Below are 19,290 nucleotides of genomic sequence, written 5' to 3'. Positions count from 1 at the left end.
CTATTTTACAGGAAACTGAGACTCATAAAGGTTAAATAATTTACCTAATGTCACAGTGTGAGAAAACAGTAAAGCAGCAGGAATTTAAACTCTGACAGTCTTATTTTGTGCCTCTAGTGCTATACCCTCATGCACACATACAGAGATACAAGGCTTTTTACATGGAATCATTCCAAATAGTGTGTGTGTCTATTTTGCTTTTATTTACAACTCAATTCTAGAATGTGTTCAACAGTGGGGTAGGGGAAACAGAAGCTCATGGTGTCCTTTCCACTTCAGTGAAGAATGCCTTTACTTCTGTGAAAAGTAACTTGACTGTATTTACCAAAATTTTAAATTTCACTTCTAGGGCTCTAGCTTGCAGAAATGTTTGCAAATGAGTCCCAAGATACATATACAAAAATATTCACATGTTCACTATGATGAAAATACCACTGAAATACTCATCGATAGGGAAGAGTTAAATTAATTATGCCATATCCAACTTTTCGAATACTATGCAGTTACGAAAAGAATGGGATCAGTCAACAGCACTGACTTTGAAAAATCTCCAAGAGGTATTTATGCTAAAAATAAATAAATAAATGAATGAATAAATAAGAAAAAAACAAAAGCAGCTTCCAAAACAATATTTATGGTATGATCCTGATTACATTAAAAAAGAAAACAATAACCCTAAATGTCTATACTGTATATTTCTAATGTATTTTTTAAAAGTTCTGGAAGGATACACACCACATAACTAGCAATGGTTACTTCTAGGGAGGGATCTAGGGCTGGGAGGGAAAGTGACTTTCACTGTTTACTTACATATTTGTAGATACTTGAATACTTTAGAATAAGCATGCATTACCTTGCTATTTAAATTTTTTTTTTTTTTTTTTTTTTTTAAGATTTCTTTATTGACTGATTGATTGCTATGTTGGGTCTTCGTTTTTGTGCTATGGCTTTCTCCAGTTGTGGCAAGTGGGGGCCACTCTTCATCGCGGTGCGCGGGCCTCTCACTATTGTGGCCTCTCTTGTTGCGGAGCACAGGCTCCAGACGCGCAGGCTCAGTAGTTGTGGCTCACGGGCCTAGTTGCTCCGCGGCATGTGGGATCTTCCCAGACCAGGGCTCGAACCCGTGTTTCCTGAATTAGCAGGCAGATTCTCAACCACTGCGCCACCAGGGAAGCCCTAAATTTTTTTTAATAAAAGAAAAAAATTGTTGACTCAAGAGCTAAACTGGCCCAAAAATCAGTACTGGAAAAGCCGAGGTGAGGGTAAAGCTAAAAACTGTGGAGGCAAATCACCAGTTTCAGGACCCTGGGCCAGAGGAACTTGGTGGAGAGCAAGACGCCAGGTAGGAAGGGGTGCGGAAGTTTAGGTGGAGTGAACTGGCAGGAAGTAAAGGAGCAGGGTTAAGACAGACCGAAGAAGCAGAGAGAAGGGATGGGAGAGAAGGAGGGCCAGGGAGCATGGTGGACTGAAGATCAGGCCAAGTGAGAACCCACAGAGAAGGTCCTCCCAATCCACAGAACTGCACTGCCAACAAATGACTTGGGTCCTCATGTAGTCTGAGTCTCTCTCATTGTGTTTGGAGACATAGTCAGTAGCATAAATGAGTGAAGCTGGCCGAGCGTAAGACCATGTGGCAACCAACACTTTGCCTCCATATCAGGAGTGGCAGGGAGTGGTGGGGACTGTGGCGACCTGGAGACCTCACGCTCTGATAAAGAGAGCCACTGCTGTTCTGCTCCAGCTGATGACCCCACGTGGAAGTGCAGAGGAAACGTAACCATTCTTAAATATCCCATATAGCATTTTGTCTTCCCTCAGGAGACAATAATTTACCAGAGCCTAACCCACCTGGGGGAGGGGAAATACCCAATTCTAGCACCATTTAGCTATCTTGTCCCACCCAAGCGGGGGGAAAAAACTGAGAAGCAATGGTGAAGTCCACAGTCCAGAGGTACCAAAGGTTCATCAAAAGACTGAGACCCAACCATAGGACTACAGAACACTCCCCCCCAACCCTCACACCCACCACCTCATCACTGAAGGCCTATTTACTGCAGTTCCTTTTACCCAGTACATCATATCTACCTTTCAACAAAAAATTACAAGGCATACTAAAAGGCAAAAGGCACAGTTTGAAGAGCGTAAACAAGCATCAGAACCAGAGTCAGACATGGCAGAAATGTTGGACTTATCAGACCAGGAATTTTTTAAAATTATGATTACTATTCTAAGGGCTTTCACAGAAAAAGCAGAAAACATACAAGAACAGAAGGATAATGTAAACAGAGAGATGAACATTCTAAGAAAGGGTCCAAAACAAATGCTAGAGGGGATTTCCCTGGCGGTCCAGTGGTTAAGACTTCGCCTTTCAATGCAGGGGGTGCAGATTCGATCCCTGGTTGGGGAGCTAAGATCCCACATGCCTCCCGGCCAAAAAAACAAAAACATAAAACAGAAGCAATATTGTAGCAAATTCAATAAAGACTTTAAAAAGGTCCACATCAAAAAAATCTTTAAAAAAAAATGCTAGAGATCAAAAACACTGTAACAAAAAGGAAGGATGCCTTTGACGGCCTCATTAGTTGACTAGACACAGCTGAGGAAAGAATCTCTGAGTTTGATGAAATGACAATAGAAACTTCCAAAACAGAAAAGCAAAGAGAAAAAAAAAGACTGAAAAAAAGAACCCCAAAACAGAACAGAATATCCAAGAACTATGGGACAACTATTAAAAAGTGTAACATATGCATACTAGGAATACCAGAAGGAGAAGAAAGAGAGAAAAGAACAGAAGGAATATTTGAAGCAAAAAATGACTAGAAAATTTCCCCAATTAATGTCAGACACCAAAACACAGATCCAGGAAACTCAGATAACACCAGGTAGGATATATGCAAAAAACAAAAACGAAAACAAAACCCATAAAACTACACCTAGGCATTTCATATTCAAACTTTAGAAAATCAAAGATAAAAATCTTTAGGGACCTTCCTGGTTGTCCAGTGGGTAAGACTCTGTGCTCCCAATGCAGGGGGCCCAGGTTCAATCCCTAGTCAGGGAACTAGATCCCGCATACATGCTGCAACTAAGAAGTCCTCATGCTGAAACTAAAAGATCCCGCATACCACAATTAAAGATCCCACATGCGGCAACGAAGATCCTACATGCTGCAACTAAGGGCTGGCGCAGCCTAAATAAATATTTAAACAGAGACAAAAAAAAAAAAAAGAAACAAAAATCTTGAAAGAAGCCAGAGGGGGGAAAAATACCTTACCTATAAAAGAGCAAAGATAAGAATTACATCCGACTTCTCAAAAACGGTGCAAGCAAGAGGAAAATGAAGTGAAATATTTAAAGTGTTAAGGAAAAAAACCCTGCCAACCTGGAATCCTGTACTCTGCAAAATTATCCCTCAAAAGTGAAGGAGAAATGAAGGCTTTCTCAGACAAACGAAAACTGAGGGAATTTGTTGCCAGTACATCTGCCATGAAAGAAATGCTAAAAGAAGTTCTTTAGAGGGAAGGAAAATGATACAGGTCAGAAACTTGGATCTACATAAAGAAAGGAAGCACATCAAAGAATGAATCAGTGAAAGTAAAATAAAAAATTTTGTTTTTTTATTCTTAATTGATCTAACAGATAGCAGTTTGTTCAAAATAATAGTAGCAATGTGTGTGTATATACATATACACACATACACAAGTGAAATCAAATGAATGATGGCAATGATACATACAAAAGACAGGAGGATGGAATTAGGAATATTTTATTATTATAAAGTATTTGCATTACCCGTGAAGTGGTATAGTAATATTTGAAAGTGGACTTAGATTAGTTGTAAATGTACATTTTAAACTCCAGGGCAACCACTAAAAAAAGTACAAAAAGTACAAAAAGAAGTATGATTGATATGCTAAGAAAGGAGAGAGAATAAAACCACATAAAATGCTCAATTAAAACCACAGAAGGCAGAAAAAGTTTGGAAGACAAAAATAGGAAAAAAGGGGACTTCCCTGGTGGTCCAGTGATTAAGAATCCGCCTTCCAGTGCAGGGGACGTGGGTTCGATCCCTGGTCAGGGAACTAGGATCCCACACGTCACAGGGCAACTAAGCCCACGCACCACAACCACTGAGCCCATGCACCACAACTAGAGAGAAGCCCACGTGCCACAACAAAGAGCCCGCGTGCTGCAACTAAGATCTGACACAGCCAAAAAATAAAAATAAATTTAAAATAAATAAATATTTTAAAAAATAGGAACAAAGAACAGGCCAACAAATAGAAAACAGAACAAATATAGTAGATATTAATCCAACTATATCAATAATCACTTTAAACATGAAAGGTCTAAATATGCCAATTAAAAGACAGAGATTGTCAGAGTAAATCCAAAAACAAGATCCAAAATACTTTGTCTATAAGAAACCCATTTCAAATATAAATAAATATATAGATTAGAAGTAAAGGGATGAAGAAAGATATACCATACTAACACCAACAAAAAAAAAAGTATATTTCACTTAGAGCAGACTTCAGATCCAGGAAAGTTATCAGGGATAAAGAGGGGCATTATATAATGATAAAGGGGTCAATACACCAAGAAGACTTAACAATCTTAATGTGTATGTGCCTAACAACAGAGCATGAAAATACATGAGGCAAAAAAAGAATTGCATGGACAATGAATCCATTGATGAATCTACTATAATAGTTAGAGACTTTAATACTCCTCTGTTAGAAAGGGACAGATCCTGCAGACAGAAAGCTAGTAAGAAAATAGCTGAACTCAACAGCATCATCAATCAACTGGATATGTGCCTTTTCCTATAACCAACAATGAACAAGTGGAATTTGAAATTAAAAACACAATACCATTTACATTAACAAAAAAATGAAATACTTAGGTATAAATCTAATAAAATATGTACAAGATAAAAATAAGAAAAATTACAAAAATGATGAAAGAAATTAAACAACTAAATAAATGGAGATATTCCATGTTCACAGATGGAAAGACTCAATATTGTCAAGACGTCAGTTCTTCCCAACTTGATCGATGCAATCCCAATCAAAATCCCAGCAACTTATTTGTCGATATTGACAAACTAATTCTAAACTTTATATGGAGAAGTAAAAGACCCAGAATAGCAAACCCAGTACTGAAGGAGAACTGACACTACTTGACTTCAAGACTTACTTACTATAAAACTACAGTAATCAAGACAGCGTGGCATTGGCCAAAAGAACAGACAAATAGATCAATGGAACAGAATAGAGAGTCCAGAAATAGACCCACGTAAACAAAGTCAATTGATCTTTGACAAAGAGGCAAAGGCAATACAATGGAGCAAAGATAGACTTTTCAACAAATGGTGCTCGAACAACTGTACATCCAAATGCAAAATAATGAACCTAGACACAGACCTTACAACTTTCACAAAAATTAAGTCAAAATGGATAACAGACCTAAATATAAAACTCCTAGAAGATACCTAGATGAGAAAACCTAGATGACCTTGGGTTTCGCAATGACTTTTTAGATACAACATCAGAGGCATGATCCATGAAAGAAATAACTGATAAGCTGGACTTCATTAAAATTTAAAACTTCTGCTCTGCAAAGGACAATGCCAAGAGAAAAAGAAGACCAGCCACAGACTGGAGAGAATATTTGCAAAAGATACATTTGATAAAGGACTGTTATCCAAAATATACAAAGAAATCTTAAAACCCAACAATAAGAAAACAAACAACTCAATTAAAAAATGGGGCAAACACCTCAACAGACACCTCACCAAACAAGATACACAGATGGCAAGTAAGCATATAAAAAGATGTTAAATATCACTTTATGAGAGAACTGCAAATTAAAACAATGAGATATCACAGTATACTGGTTAGGATGGCCAAAATCCCAAACACTGACCACACCAAATGCTGATGAGGATGTGGAGCAACAGGAACTCTCATTCACTGCTGGTGGGAATGCAAAAGGGCACAGCCACTTTGGGAGACAATTTGGCAGTTTCTTACTATACTAAACATACTCTTACCATATGGTCCAGGATTCATGTTCCTTGGTATTTACCCAAATGAACTGAAAATATATGTCTACACAAAACCCTGCATACGAATGTTTACAGCAGCTTTATTCAAAATTGCCAAAACTCAGAAGCAACCAACATGCCCCTCAGTAGGTTAACAGATAAATAAACTGTGGACATCCAAACAACAGAATACTATTCAGCGCAAAAAAGTAATGAGCTATCAAGCCATGAAAAGATATGGAGAAACCTTAAGGGCATATTACTAAGTAAAAGAAACCAATCTGAAAAGGTTACATACTTTATGATTCCAACTCTATGACATTCTGGAAAAGGTAAAACTAAGGAGATAGCAAAAGATCAGTGGTTGCCAAGGACTGGGGGGAGAGACGGATGAACAGCAGCACAGAGGATTTTTAGGGCAGTGAAACTATTCCGTGTAATACTATAAGGGTGGATAAATATCATTATACATTTGTCCAAACTCATAGAATGCACAGCACAAAGAGAGAAACCTAATGTAAACATGGGCTTTGGGTGAATGTGATGTGTCAATTTAGGTTCATCAATTATAATAAATGTTCCACTCTGGTGATGGGGAGGTTGTACATGTGTGGGGACAAGGAGGGGTATGTGGGAACTCCGTACTTTCAGCTCAATTTTGCTATGAACCTAGAACTTCTCTAAGAATAAAGTTTATTAATTTAAAAAATATATCTTTGAGACTTCTACTGTGCAAATGTGCTTTCAAATAAGCAGAGGGGCCTCTAGGGCCCTTCCTTCCTGGAAGCCTTGCCTCAGCACTCACAACTTACCAGGCTGTGCACCAACGGGTTGGGACTCAGATCTGTGTCAGCAATCCCTTGGTTCACCTGCTGTATAGAGCCAGTGCGCCAGGCTGGGAGGTGAGTCTGTTAAGGAAACTTTCTGGGTGATGACTACATGCAAATAGAACAGGAAGGAGTGAGCCTGGAAAGAACAGCAGCTCACTGCCTTTCTGTGCTGTCTTTTCCCCCCACCCCCCACAGTTCACTTATTTATTTATTTATTTAATTTTTGAATTTTATTTTTTTACACAGCAGGTTATTAGTCATCAATTTTATACACATCAGTGTATACATGTCAATCCCAATCGCCCAATTCATCACACCACCACCCCCACCCCCACCCCCGCTGCTTTCCCCCCTTGGTGTCCATACGTTTGTTCTCTACGTGTGTCTCAATTTCTGCCCTGCACACTGGTTCATCTGTACCATTTTTCTAGGTTCCACATATATGCGTTAATATACGATATTTGTTTTTCTCTCTCTGACTTACTTCACTCTGTATGACAGTCTCTAGATCCATCCACGTCTCAACAAATGGCCCAATTTCGTTCCTTTTTATGGCTGAGTAATAGTCCATTGTATATATGTACCACCTCTTCTTTATCCATTCATCTGTCGATGGGCATTTAGGTTGCTTCCATGACCTGGGTATTGTAAATAGTGCTGCAATGAACATTGGGGTGCATGTTGTCTTTTTGAATTATGGTTTTCTCTGGGTATATGCCCAGTAGTGGGATTGCTGAATCATATGGTAATTTTATTTTTAGTTTTTTAGGGAACCTTGATACTGTTCTCCATAGTGGCTGTAGCAATTTACATTCCCATCAACAGTGCAAGAGGGTTCCCTTTTCTCCACACCCTCTCCAGCATTTGTTGTTTGTAGATTTTCTGATGATGCCCGTTCTAACTGGTGTGAGGTGGTACCTCATTGTAGTTTTGATTTGCATTTCTCTAATAATTAGTGATGTTGAGCAGCTTTTCATGTGCTTCTTGGCCATCTGTATGACTTCTTTGGAGAAATGTCTATTTAGGTCTTCTGCCCATTTTTGGATTGGGTTGTTTGTTTTTTTTAATACTGAGCTGCATGAGCTGTTTATATATTTTGGAGATTAATCCTTTTTCCGTTGATTCGTTTGCAAATATTTTCTCCCATTCTGAGGGGTGTCTTTTCATCTTGTTTATGGTTTCCTTTGCTGTGCAAAAGCTTTGAAGTTTCATTAGATCTCATTTGTTTATTTTTGTTTTTATTTCCATTACTCTAGGAAGTGGATCAAAAAAGATCTTGCTGTGATTTATGTCAAAGAGTGTTCTTCCTATATTTTCCTCTAAGACTTTTATAGTGTCCGGTCTTACATTTAGGTCTCGAATCCATTTTGAGTTTATTTTTGTGTATGGTGTTAGGGAGTGTTCTGATTTCATTCTTTTACATGTAGCTGTCCAGTTTTCCCAGCACCACTTATTGAAGAGACAGTCTTTTCTCCATTGTATATCCTTGCCTCCTTTGTCATAGATTAGTTGACCATAGGTGCGTGGGTTTATCTCTGGGATTTCTATCTTGTTCCATTGATCTATGTTTCTGTTTTTGTGCCAGTACAATATTGTCTTGATTACTGTAGCTTTGTAGTATAGTCTGAAGTCAGGGAGTCTGATTCCTCCAGCTCCGTTTTTTTCACTCAAGACTGCTTTGGCTATTCGGGGTCTTTTGTGTCTCCATACAAATTTTAAGATTTTGTGTTCTAGTTCTGTAAAAACGCCATTGGTAAGTTAATAGGGATTGCATTGAATCTGTAGATTGCTTTGGGTATTATAGTCATTTTCACAATATTGATTCTTCCAATCCAAGAACATGGTATTCTCTCCATCTATTGGTATCATCTTTAATTTCTTTCATCAGTGTCATAGTTTTCTGCATACAGGTCTTTTGTCTCCCTAGGTGGGTTTATTCCTAGGTATTTTATTCTTTTTGTTGCAATGGTAAATGGGAGTGTTTCCTTAATTTCTCTTTCAGATTTTTCATCATTAGTGTATATAGGAATGCAAGAGACTTCTGTGCATTAATTTTGTAAACTGCAACTTTACCAAATTCATTGATTAGCTCTAGTAGTTTTCTGGTGGCATTTTTAGGATTCTGTATGTATAGTATCATGTCCTCTGCAAACAGTGACAGTTTTACTTCTTCTTTTCCAAATTGTATTCCTTTTTTTAAAACATCTTTATTGGAGTATAATTGCTTTACAATGGTGTGTTAGTTTCTACTCTATAACAAAGTGAATCAGTTATACATATACATACGTTTCCATATCTCTTCCCTCTTGCATCTCCCTCCTTCCCACCCTCCCTATCCCACCCCTCTAGGTGGTCACAAAGCACCGAGCTGATCTCCCTGTGCTATGCGGTTGCTTCCCAATAGCTATCTATTTTACGTTTGGTAGTGTATATATGTCCATGCCACTCTCTCACTTTGTCACAGCGTACCCTTCCCCCTCCCCATATCCTCAAGTCCATTCTCTAGTAGGTCTGTGTCTTTATTCCCGTCTTGCCACTAGGTTCTTCATGACCTTTTTTTTTTTCCCCTTAGATTCCATATATATGTGTTAGCATACTATATTTTTCTCTTTCTGACTTACTTCACTCTGCATGACAGACTCTAACTCCATCCACCTCACTACAAATAACTCCATTTCATTTCTTTTTATGGCTGAGTAATATTCCATTGTATATATGTGCCACAACTTCGTTATCCATTCATCCGACGATGGACACTTAGGTTGCTTCCATGTCCTGGCTATTGTAAATAGAGTTGCAATGAACATTTTGGTACATGACTCTTTTTGAATTATGGTTTTCTCAGGGTATATGCCCAGTAGTGGGATTGCTGGGTCATATGGTAGTTCTGTTTTTAGTTTTTTAAGGAACCTCCATACTGTTCTCCATAGTGGCTGTAGCAATTTACATTCCCACCAGCAGTGCAAGAGTGTTCCCTTTTCTCCACACCCTCTCCAGCATTTATTGTTTCTAGATTTTTTGATGATGGCCATTCAGACCGGTGTGAGATGATATCTCAGTGTAGTTTTGATTTGCATTTCTCTAATGATTAATGATGTTGAGCATTCTTTCATGTGTTTGTTGGCAATCTGTATAACTTCTTTGGAGAAATATCTATTTAGGTCTTCTGCCCATTTTTGGATTGGGTTGTTTGTTTTTTTGTTGTTGAGCTGCATGAGCTGCCTGTAAATTTTGGAGATTAATCTTTTGTCAGTTGTTTCATTTGCAAATATTTTCTCGCATTCTGAGGGTTGTCTTTTGGTCTTGTTTATGGTTTCCTTTGCTGTGCAAAAGCTTTTTAAGTTTCATTAGGTCCCATTTGTTTATTTTTGCTTTTATTTCCATTTCTCTAGGAGCTGGGTCAAAAAGGATCTTGCTATGATTTATGTCATAGAGTGTTCTGCCTGTGTTTTCCTCTAAGAGTTTTATAGTGTCTGGCCTTACATTTAGGTCTTTAATCCATTTTGAGTTTATTTTTGTGTATGGTGTTAGGGAGTGTTCCAATTTCATACTTTTACATGTACCTGTCCAGTTTTCCCAGCACCACTTATTGAAGAGGCTGTCTTTTCTCCACTGTATGTGCTTGCCTCCTTTATCAAAGATAAGGTGACCATATGTGCGTGGGTTTATCTCTGGGATTTCTATCCTGTTCCATTGATCTATATTTCTGTTTTTGTGCCAGTACCATACTGTCTTGATTACTGTAGCTTTGTAGTATAGTCTGAAGTCAGGGAGCCTGATTCCTCCAGCTCCATTTTTCATTCTCAAGATTGTTTTGGCTATTCGGGGTCTTTTGTGTTTCCATACAAATAGTGAATTTTTTTGTTCTAGTTCTGTGAAAAATCCCAGTGGTAGTTTGATATGGATTGCATTGAATCTGTAGATTGCTTTGGGTAGTAGAGTCATTTTCACAATGTTGATTCTTCCAATCCAAGAACATGGTATATCTCTCCATCTATTGGTATCATCTTTAATTTCTTTCATCAGTGTCCTATAATTTTCTGCATACAGGTCTTTTGTCTCCTTAGGTAGGTTTATTCCTAGATATTTTATTCTTTTTGTTGCAATGGTAAATGGAAGTGTTTTCTTAATTTCACTTTCAGATTTTTCATCATTAGTGTATAGGAATGCAAGAGATTTCTGTGCATTAATTTTGTATCCTGCTACTTTACCAAATTCATTGATTAGCTCTAGTAGTTTTCTGGTAGCATCTTTAGGATTCTCTATGTATAGTACCATGTCATCTGCAAACAGTGACAGTTTTACTTCTCCTTTTCCAATTTGTATTCCTTTTATTTCTTTTTCTTCTCTGATTGCCGTGGCTAGGACTTCCAAAACTATCTTGAATAATAGTGGTGAGAGTGGACATCCTTGTCTTGTTCCTGACCTTAGAGGAAATGCTTTCAGTTTTTCACCATTGAGAATGATGTTTGCTGTGGGTTTGTCGTATATGGCCTTTATTATGTTGAGGTAGGTTCTCTCTATGCCCACTTTCTGGAGAGTTTTTATCATAAATGGGTGTTGAATTTTGTCAAAAGCTTTTTCTTCATCTGTTGAGATGATCATATGGTTTTTCTTCTTCAATTTGTTAATATGGTGTATCACATTGATTGATTTGCGTGTATTGAAGAATCCTTGCATCCCTGGGATAAATCCCACTTGATCATGGTGTATGATCCTTTTAATATGTTGTTGGATTCTGTTTGCTAGTATTTTGCTGAGGATTTTTGCATCTATATTCATCAGTGATATTGGTCTGTAATTTTCTTTTTTTGGAGTATCTTTGTCTGGTTTTGGTATCAGGGTGATGGTGGCCTCATAGGATGAGTTTGGGAATGTTCCTTCCTCTGCAATTTTTTGGAAGAGTTTGAGAAGGATGGGTGTTAGCTCTTCTCTAAACGTTTGATAGAATTCACCTGTGAAGCCACCTGGTCCTGGACTTTTGTTTGTTGGAAGATTTTTAATCACAGTTTCAATTTCATTACTTGTGATTGGTCTGTTCATATTTTCTATTTCTTCCTGGTTCAGTCTTGGAAAGTTATACCTTTCTAAGAATTTGTCCATTTCTTCCAGGTGGTCCATTTTATTGGCATAGAGTTGCTTGTAGCAGTCTCTTAGGATGCTTTGTATTTCTGCAGTGTCTGTTGTAACTTCTCCTTTTTCATTTCTAAGTTTATTGATTTGAGTCCTCTCCTTCTTTTTCTTGATGAGTCTGGCTAATGGTTTATCAATTTTGTTTACCTTCTCAAAGAACCAGCTTTTAGTTTTATTGATCTTTGCTATTGTTTTCTTTGTTTCTATTTCATTTATTTCTGCTCTGATCTTTATGATTTCTTTCCTTCTGCTAACTTTGGGCTTTGTTTGCTCTTCTTTCTCTAGTTCCTTTAGGTGTAAGGTTAGATTGTTTATTTGAGATTTTTCTTGTTTCTTGAGGTAGGCTTGTATAGCTATAAACTTCCCTCTTAGAACTGCTTTTGCTGCATCCCATAGGTTTTGGATCATTGTGTTTTCATTGTCATTTGCGTCTAGGTATTTTTGATTTCCTCTTTGATTTCTTCAGTGATCTCTTGGTTATTTAGTAACGTATTGTTTAGCCTCCATGTGTTTGTGTTTTTTACGTTTCTTTCCCTGTAATTCATTTCTAATCTCATAGCGTTGTGGTCAGAAAAGATGCTTGATATGATTTCAATGTTCTTAAATTTACTGAGGCTTGATTTGTGACCCATGATGTGATCTATCCTGGAGAATGTTCCGTGTGCACTTGAGAAGAAAGTGTAATCTGCTGTTTTTAGATGGAATGTCCTATAAATATCAATTAAATCTATCTGGTCTATTGTGTCATTTAAAGCTTCTGTTTCCTTATTTATTTTCATTTTGGATGATCTGTCCATTGGGGTAGGTGAGGTGTTAAAGTCCCCCACTATTATTGTGTTACTGTTGATTTCCTCTTTTATAGCTGTTAGCAGTTGCCTTATGTATTGAGGTGCTCCTATGTTGGGTGCATATATATTTATAATTGCTTTATCTTTTTCTTGGATTGATCCTTTGATCACTATGTAGTGTCCTTCCTTGTCTCTTGTAACATTCTTTATATTAAAGTCTATTTTACTGGATATGAGTACTGCTACTCCAGCTTTCTTCTGATTTCCATTTGCATGGAGTATCTTCTTCTATCCCCTCACTTTCAGTCTGTATGTGTCCCTAGGTCTGAAGTGGGTCTCCTGTAGACAGCATATATATGGATCTTGTTTTTGTACCCATTCAGCAAGCCTGTGTCTTCTGGTTGGAGCATTTAATCCATTCATGTTTAAGATAATTATCGATATGTATCTTCCTATGACCATTTTCTTAATTGTTTTGGGTTTGTTTTTGTAGATCCTTTTCTTCCCTTGTGTTTCCCACTTAGAGAAGTTCCTTTAGCATTTGTTGTACAGCTGGTTTGGTGGTGCTGAATTCTCTTAGCTTTTGCTTGGCTGTAAAGCTTTTGATTTCTCCATCGAATCTGAATGAGATCCTTGCCGGGTAGAGTGATCTTGGTTGTAGGTTCTTCCCTTTCATCACTTTAAGTATATCATGCCACTCCCTTCTGGCTTGTAGAATTTCTGCTGAGAAATCAGCTGTTAACCTTATGGGAGTTCCCTTGTATGTTATTTGTTGTTTTTCCCTTGCTGCTTTCAATAAGTTCTTCTTTGTCTTTAATTTTTGCCAATTTGATTACTATGTGTCTTGGCGTGTTTCTCCTTGGGTTTATCCTGTATGGGACTCTCTGTGCTTCCTGGACTTGGGTGGCTATTTCCTTTCCCATGTTAGGGAAGTTTTCGACTATAATCTCTTCAAATATTTTCTCTGGTCCTTTCTCTCTCTCTTCTCCTTCTGGGACCCCTATAATGCGAATGTTGTTGCGTTTAATGTCCCAGAGGTCTCTTAGGCTGTCTTCATTTCTTTTCATTCTTTATTCTCTTCCGCAGCAGTGAATTCCACCATTCTGTCTTCCAGGTCACCTATCCGTTCTTTTGCCTCAGTTATTCTGCTATTGAATCCTTCTAGTATAGTTTTCATTTCAGTTATTGTATCGTTCATCTCTGTTTGTTTGTTCTTTAATTCTTCTAGGTCTTTGTTAAACATTTCTTGAATCTTCTCGATCTTTACCTCCATTCTTTTTCCAAGGTCCTGGATCATCTTCACTATCATTATTCTGAATTCTTTTTCCGGAAGGTTGCCTATCTCCACTTCATTAAGTTGTTTTTCTGGGGTTTTATCTTGTTCCTTCATCTGGTACATAGCCCTCTGCCTTTTCATCTTGTCTATCTATCTGTGAGTATGGTTTTTGTTCCACAGGCTGCAGGATTGTAGTTCTTCTTGCCTCTGCTCTCTGCCCTCTGGTGGATGAGGCTATCTAAGAGGCTTGTGCAAGTTTCCTGATTGGAGGGACTGGTGGTGGGTAGAGCTGACTGTTGCTCTGGTGGGCAGAGCTCAGCAAAACTTTAATCTGCTTGACTGCTGATGGGTGGGGCTGCATTCCCTCCCTGTTGGTTGTTTGGCCTGAGGCAACCCAACACTGGAGCCTACCTGGGCTCTTTGGTGGGGCTAATGGCAGACTCTGGGAGGGCTCACGCCAAGGAGTACTTCCCAGAACTTCTGCTGCCAGTGTCCTTGTCCCTACAGTGAGCCACAGCCACCCCCCACATCTGCAAGAGACCCTCCAACACTAGCAGGTAGGTCTGGTTCAGTCTCCCCTGGGGTCACTGCTCCTTCCCCTGGGTCCCGATGTGCACACTACTTTGTGTGTGCCCTCTAAGAGTGGAGTCTCTGTTTCCCCCAGTCGTGTCGAAGTCCTGCAATCAAATCCCACTAGCCTTCAAAGTCTGATTCTCTAGGAATTCCTCCTCCCGTTGCCGGACCCCCAGGTTGGGAAGCCTGACGTGGGGCTCAGAACCTTCACTCCAGTGGGTGGACTTCTGTGGTATAAGTGTTCTCCAGTCTGTGAGTCACCCACCCAGCAGTTATGGGATTTGATTTTACTGTGATTGCGCCCCTCCTACTGTCTCACTGTGGCTTCTCCCTTGTCTTTGGATGTGGAGTATCTTTTTTGGTGAGTTCCAGTGTTTTCCTGTCGATGATTGTCCAGCAGCTCGTTGTGATTCTGGTGTTCTCGCAAGAGGGAGTGAAAGCACGTTCTTCTACTCCGCCATCTTGGTTCAGGGCCCTCTGTGCTGTCTTTTCACTTAATTATTTTCTCTGCGAACATTCACACTTCTTTTATTTTGTGTTAAATGAGTTGCTTTATAAATTATAAACAAAAATTAACCATATTCTAGATACCTTGGAAAATATAAAAAGAATCACCCATTACGCTACCACCCTAACAACTTGTTAGGTTTTGGGGAGACTTCCTTCTAGCATTATTACATACACACATTTTTTACATAATTATAATATCATTGGATGCCTATTTTACTACTCTGACTTCTCTCCTATTCATTATTACGATTATTTTCCATAAAGCTAAATAATCTTCATAATATTTTAAATGGCAGAATACAAATCCATTTAGAGAATGCATCTTAATAGACTTAACTGTCCCTTGGCTATTGAATATTTAAGTTTTTAATAATTTTTTTACAACTACAGATAACGCTGTGATGCACACAGTCACACAGAGAGTTGTTTCCTTCAGGTGAAGGATGCCTGGGTCCAAGGGCATCTTGACCTTGTTTATCACTGTTGAAATCGCTGCTCAGTTCAATGGACCCTCTTACTACTCTCTCTACATTTGCATTTCTTTCTGTCTTAGCCTCAATTGGTCTAGGATACATCCTTTGTAAAAGCCCCATAATCCTACCACTCCTCACTGCCTTCACATATAGCAAGGTTCACTGTTACTTCCATTACCCTCAAGTGTTCTTACAAATCAGAGGATACTTGACGAATGAAGATGCCAAGGAGGGACACGACAAATCATAGGAAGTGAAATGGATTACTTAGGTTGAGATAAGTGTAGGATTAAGAAGAAAGAGCGTACATTAGAAAAAGGCCCAGGAAAGTGAGACCCTGAAATAGATCATAATGGGATCATTTGTGCTCATCTTGAGAAGGGTTTCTGAGAGGCATGGAAAGTAAGGTGATGCAGTTTGGTTGGCAGGAGCATGACTTGAAGGTAAATGAGCTCTATATGAGATGGAAAGACAGGGTTATTTATAACCTGAGAGGGTCTTTATTTGCTGGATGAGTTCTATGGTCCCCCAGAGACGGGATTCTGTGGGTCCCTGAGATACAAGGTTCAGGGTCAGAAGTGAGATCAATAAAGGCAGAGTCAGAGAAGAAGGATGCTGGTAGAGCCTGGATGATGTCAGAAGGGGCAAAGTCTGGGCCCAGGTAGAGGTGCTGGCAGTGGCAGGTGAGAAGAGGAAAGGTCAAAGGGAGTTAAAAAAAAAGAAAGAAAAGAAAGAAAAAAAGGGAATTCCTTGGTGGTCCAGTGGTTAGGACTCTGCACTTTCACTGCCGAGGGCCTGGGTTCAACCCCTGATCAGGGAACTAAGATCCTGCAAGCTGTGGTGCAGCGTGGCCACAAAAAAGAAAAGAAAAAAAATTTTTTTTAAAGTTGGGTACTCAGCTAACTAGTCTGAGGGCAGAGGGTTGGACTACAACTTAGTTTCTATCTATAAGTTTAATTCTTTGGAAGGCAGAAGGGAAAGAAAGAGACAATGGGGGAAAAAAGAACATTTTTTTCTTTTCTTCCCCATTCTTTCAACGAATATTTCCAGTATGTCTTCCTTTAGGGCTCTTTCTGATTATCTTAGTAAAACAAACTCAAGAAAAACAATCCTTCACAGCCTCCTATTCTTTTCAAGGACAGGTAGGGCTTAAGTCATTGAAAAAAATTAACAAACATATAAGAAACGAGCTAGTAAGTGGTGTGTGTTATAGACTCGAGCCCAGGTTACACCTCTGCACGGGTGTGTTTGGTCTCCGTTGCAGACGGCACCACAGAAGGATACAGGGTGGACTGTCCTCCAGATTCTTCCTCATGGCATCCTTCATTGCTTTCCGTGGGGTGAATGAGACAGCCGGGTGCTCATCTACTGGCACCATTGGCAAGGCAGTGAAATTGATGACATCCATCTTCCTGAAATCAGCCATTGTCCAGTTTCCTGTAAGCTGACAAACAGTAAGTTTCCACTTTTAAGAGCCTCTCATTCCTTACTACAATCTTGTTTCCTGTTCCACCAGCCTCCTGGGAATCACAGATAGCATACAACCATCTTAGAAAGCACAACCATGCTCATCTCGTAAGCAGGGCTGATAGCGAGGCACATGCTGCATGTATGGGGAATAAAGGCTTTTGTCTGAGAAGCCCATTGTTTTGTTTTTTTTAAAACTTTTATGACAATCTCTAGGTCCTCCCATGTTGCTGCAGATGGCGTTATTTCGTTCTTTTTTATGGCTGGGTAATGTTCCATTGTATATATGTACCATATGAGAAGCCCACATGTGTACATATGTACCACATTCTTTTTTTTTTTTTTTTTTTTTTTTTTATAAGACAAGGTAATTTTTTTTTTTTTTTTAATGAGGATCTTGAATCAGATGCGTATGTTTGATTGATTGATTGATTGATTGATTTTGGCTGTGTTGGGTCTTCGTTTCTGTGCGAGGGCTTTCTCCAGTTGTGGCAAGCGGGGGCCACTCTTCATCGCGATGCGCGGGCCTCTCTCGTTGTGGAGCACAGGCTCCAGACGCGCAGGCTCAGCAGTTGTGGCTCACGGGCCCAGCCGCTCTGCGGCATGTGGGATCTTCCCAGGCCAGGGCTCGAACCCGTGTCCCCTGCATTAGCAGGCAGATTCTCAACCACTGCGCCACCAGGGAAGCCCTGTACCACATTCTTAACAGAGAACTTCAAGGCATATATACTTTTGCTTTCTACCTGCTGATCCCCACCACCCTCTAATGAGAATTATTCTGGTTTTAAAAATAAGGTGACTAGGGAATTCCTGGTGGTCCGGTGGTTAGGACTTGGCGCTCTCACTGCCAGGGGCCCGGGTTCCATCCCTGGTTGGGGAACTAAGATCCCGTAAGCCACACGGCGCAGCCAAATAAATAAATAAAAATAAGAAGACTAGACTGCTGAAAAGACGGGGCTCCAGACCATCCAGCAAGCCAGTTTCCAAATTAGAAATGCAGTCAAATCTCTTTGGCTCTCTGAGCCTCACCTGTAAAGTCAGAGATTTGGATTAGGGCCCTAAGCCCCTTTTCGGCTCTCAGATGCTGGGCTTCTATGATACTGGGTCCATCTCCTCAGCATGAGGCTCCTAATCTAGCTGAGGCTTTCTGCTCCCTTTCAGGAAACTGGCCCCACACTACTTTTCCTCCTGGATTTGGAATATTCTGGCCACGGTGCTCTCCTGGGTCCTTGCTTATTGGCCAGGAGGAGTTCATCACTACCATCTGTGGGTCCTCCCTGTCCAGAGCCTGGTGGTATAGGCCTGGTTATAATGAAGTAAAAGACTCAGACCTGCCCTCAAGAAGCTCAGACATAATGGAAAGAGAGAGAAAAGGTATAGTTTGATGGAAAACTTAATCGAGGTGCCCTTTCACCACAGTCTCCTTTCTTCTCCTTTGGTTCATGCCTTCTGCTCTGCTCTCTTCTCCCCAGCCATCCATCCTACATGCCTGCCCCACCGAACTTCTTCCTGGTCCCTGCCATGCTGTGCGCTTTGTGCCTCTATGCCTTTGTACATGCAGCTCCCTCCATTCAATCAGTCCAGGTGATATGTCTTTTTGGAAAACCTTCTTGAATTACTCCAGGCCATTAGTACCACCCCTTTTCTGTGAAGTCCAGGATTCTGCTTTCAACTCTCTATTACAGCACTTACAATACAGAACTAGAATTATTTGCTTCTATGTCTTTCTCCATTAGGCAAATTACTCTCTAGGAATTAGGTTCACTCAATATTTGATTCCATTTTTAACGCACTCACCACACTTCTTTCTGGTCCAAAGAGGTTATCCATTTTGGGCTGTCCTAAGTCAGTTGGACTGTAGAAAAGGTTGGCCCAGGCTCAGGTCAGTACTATTATTTCCTGCCTCCTGCCCCTAGTCTTTAGCCATACAGGCAAGGGGGTAAGGGTAAAGGGGAGGCAGGTGCATTTTAGGGCTTCTCACTTTTCTTCCACCCACCCACCCACCCCCGCCAGCATGACTGGAAAACTCCATGTTCTCTGAAAAGCCAGGCTTAGGGGGACCCTGTTAAGAAGCCTCTTGCTTTAGCTTAACATTATTACCCATGCCTAATGGGAGAATTGAATATTATGCTTGTTAAGAGACATTTAAAATACTCTGTTCCCTTCTGAAATTTTCATCATATCATTTTAG

General features: G+C 39.7%; 1 protein-coding gene across 1 annotated transcript in view; it reads right to left on the bottom strand.

Annotated features, from left to right (window-relative positions):
* FAM227A (family with sequence similarity 227 member A) overlaps positions 1-17,058 on the bottom strand; it is an 88,969-nt gene extending 71,911 nt beyond the window's left edge. Inside the window, 2 exon segments of the mRNA XM_057556551.1 lie at positions 6,862-6,944; positions 16,917-17,058. Coding sequence (XP_057412534.1) covers positions 6,862-6,944; positions 16,917-17,058 — 225 coding nt within the window.
* Positions 17,059-19,290: the final 2,232 nt, after the last annotated feature.

This window comes from Balaenoptera acutorostrata, chromosome 11 (genome assembly GCF_949987535.1).
Source record: "Balaenoptera acutorostrata chromosome 11, mBalAcu1.1, whole genome shotgun sequence".
Taxonomy (NCBI): domain Eukaryota; kingdom Metazoa; phylum Chordata; class Mammalia; order Artiodactyla; family Balaenopteridae; genus Balaenoptera; species Balaenoptera acutorostrata.
Note: the sequence above shows the minus strand (reverse complement) of the source record. Positions and strands in the feature narration are given on the sequence as shown.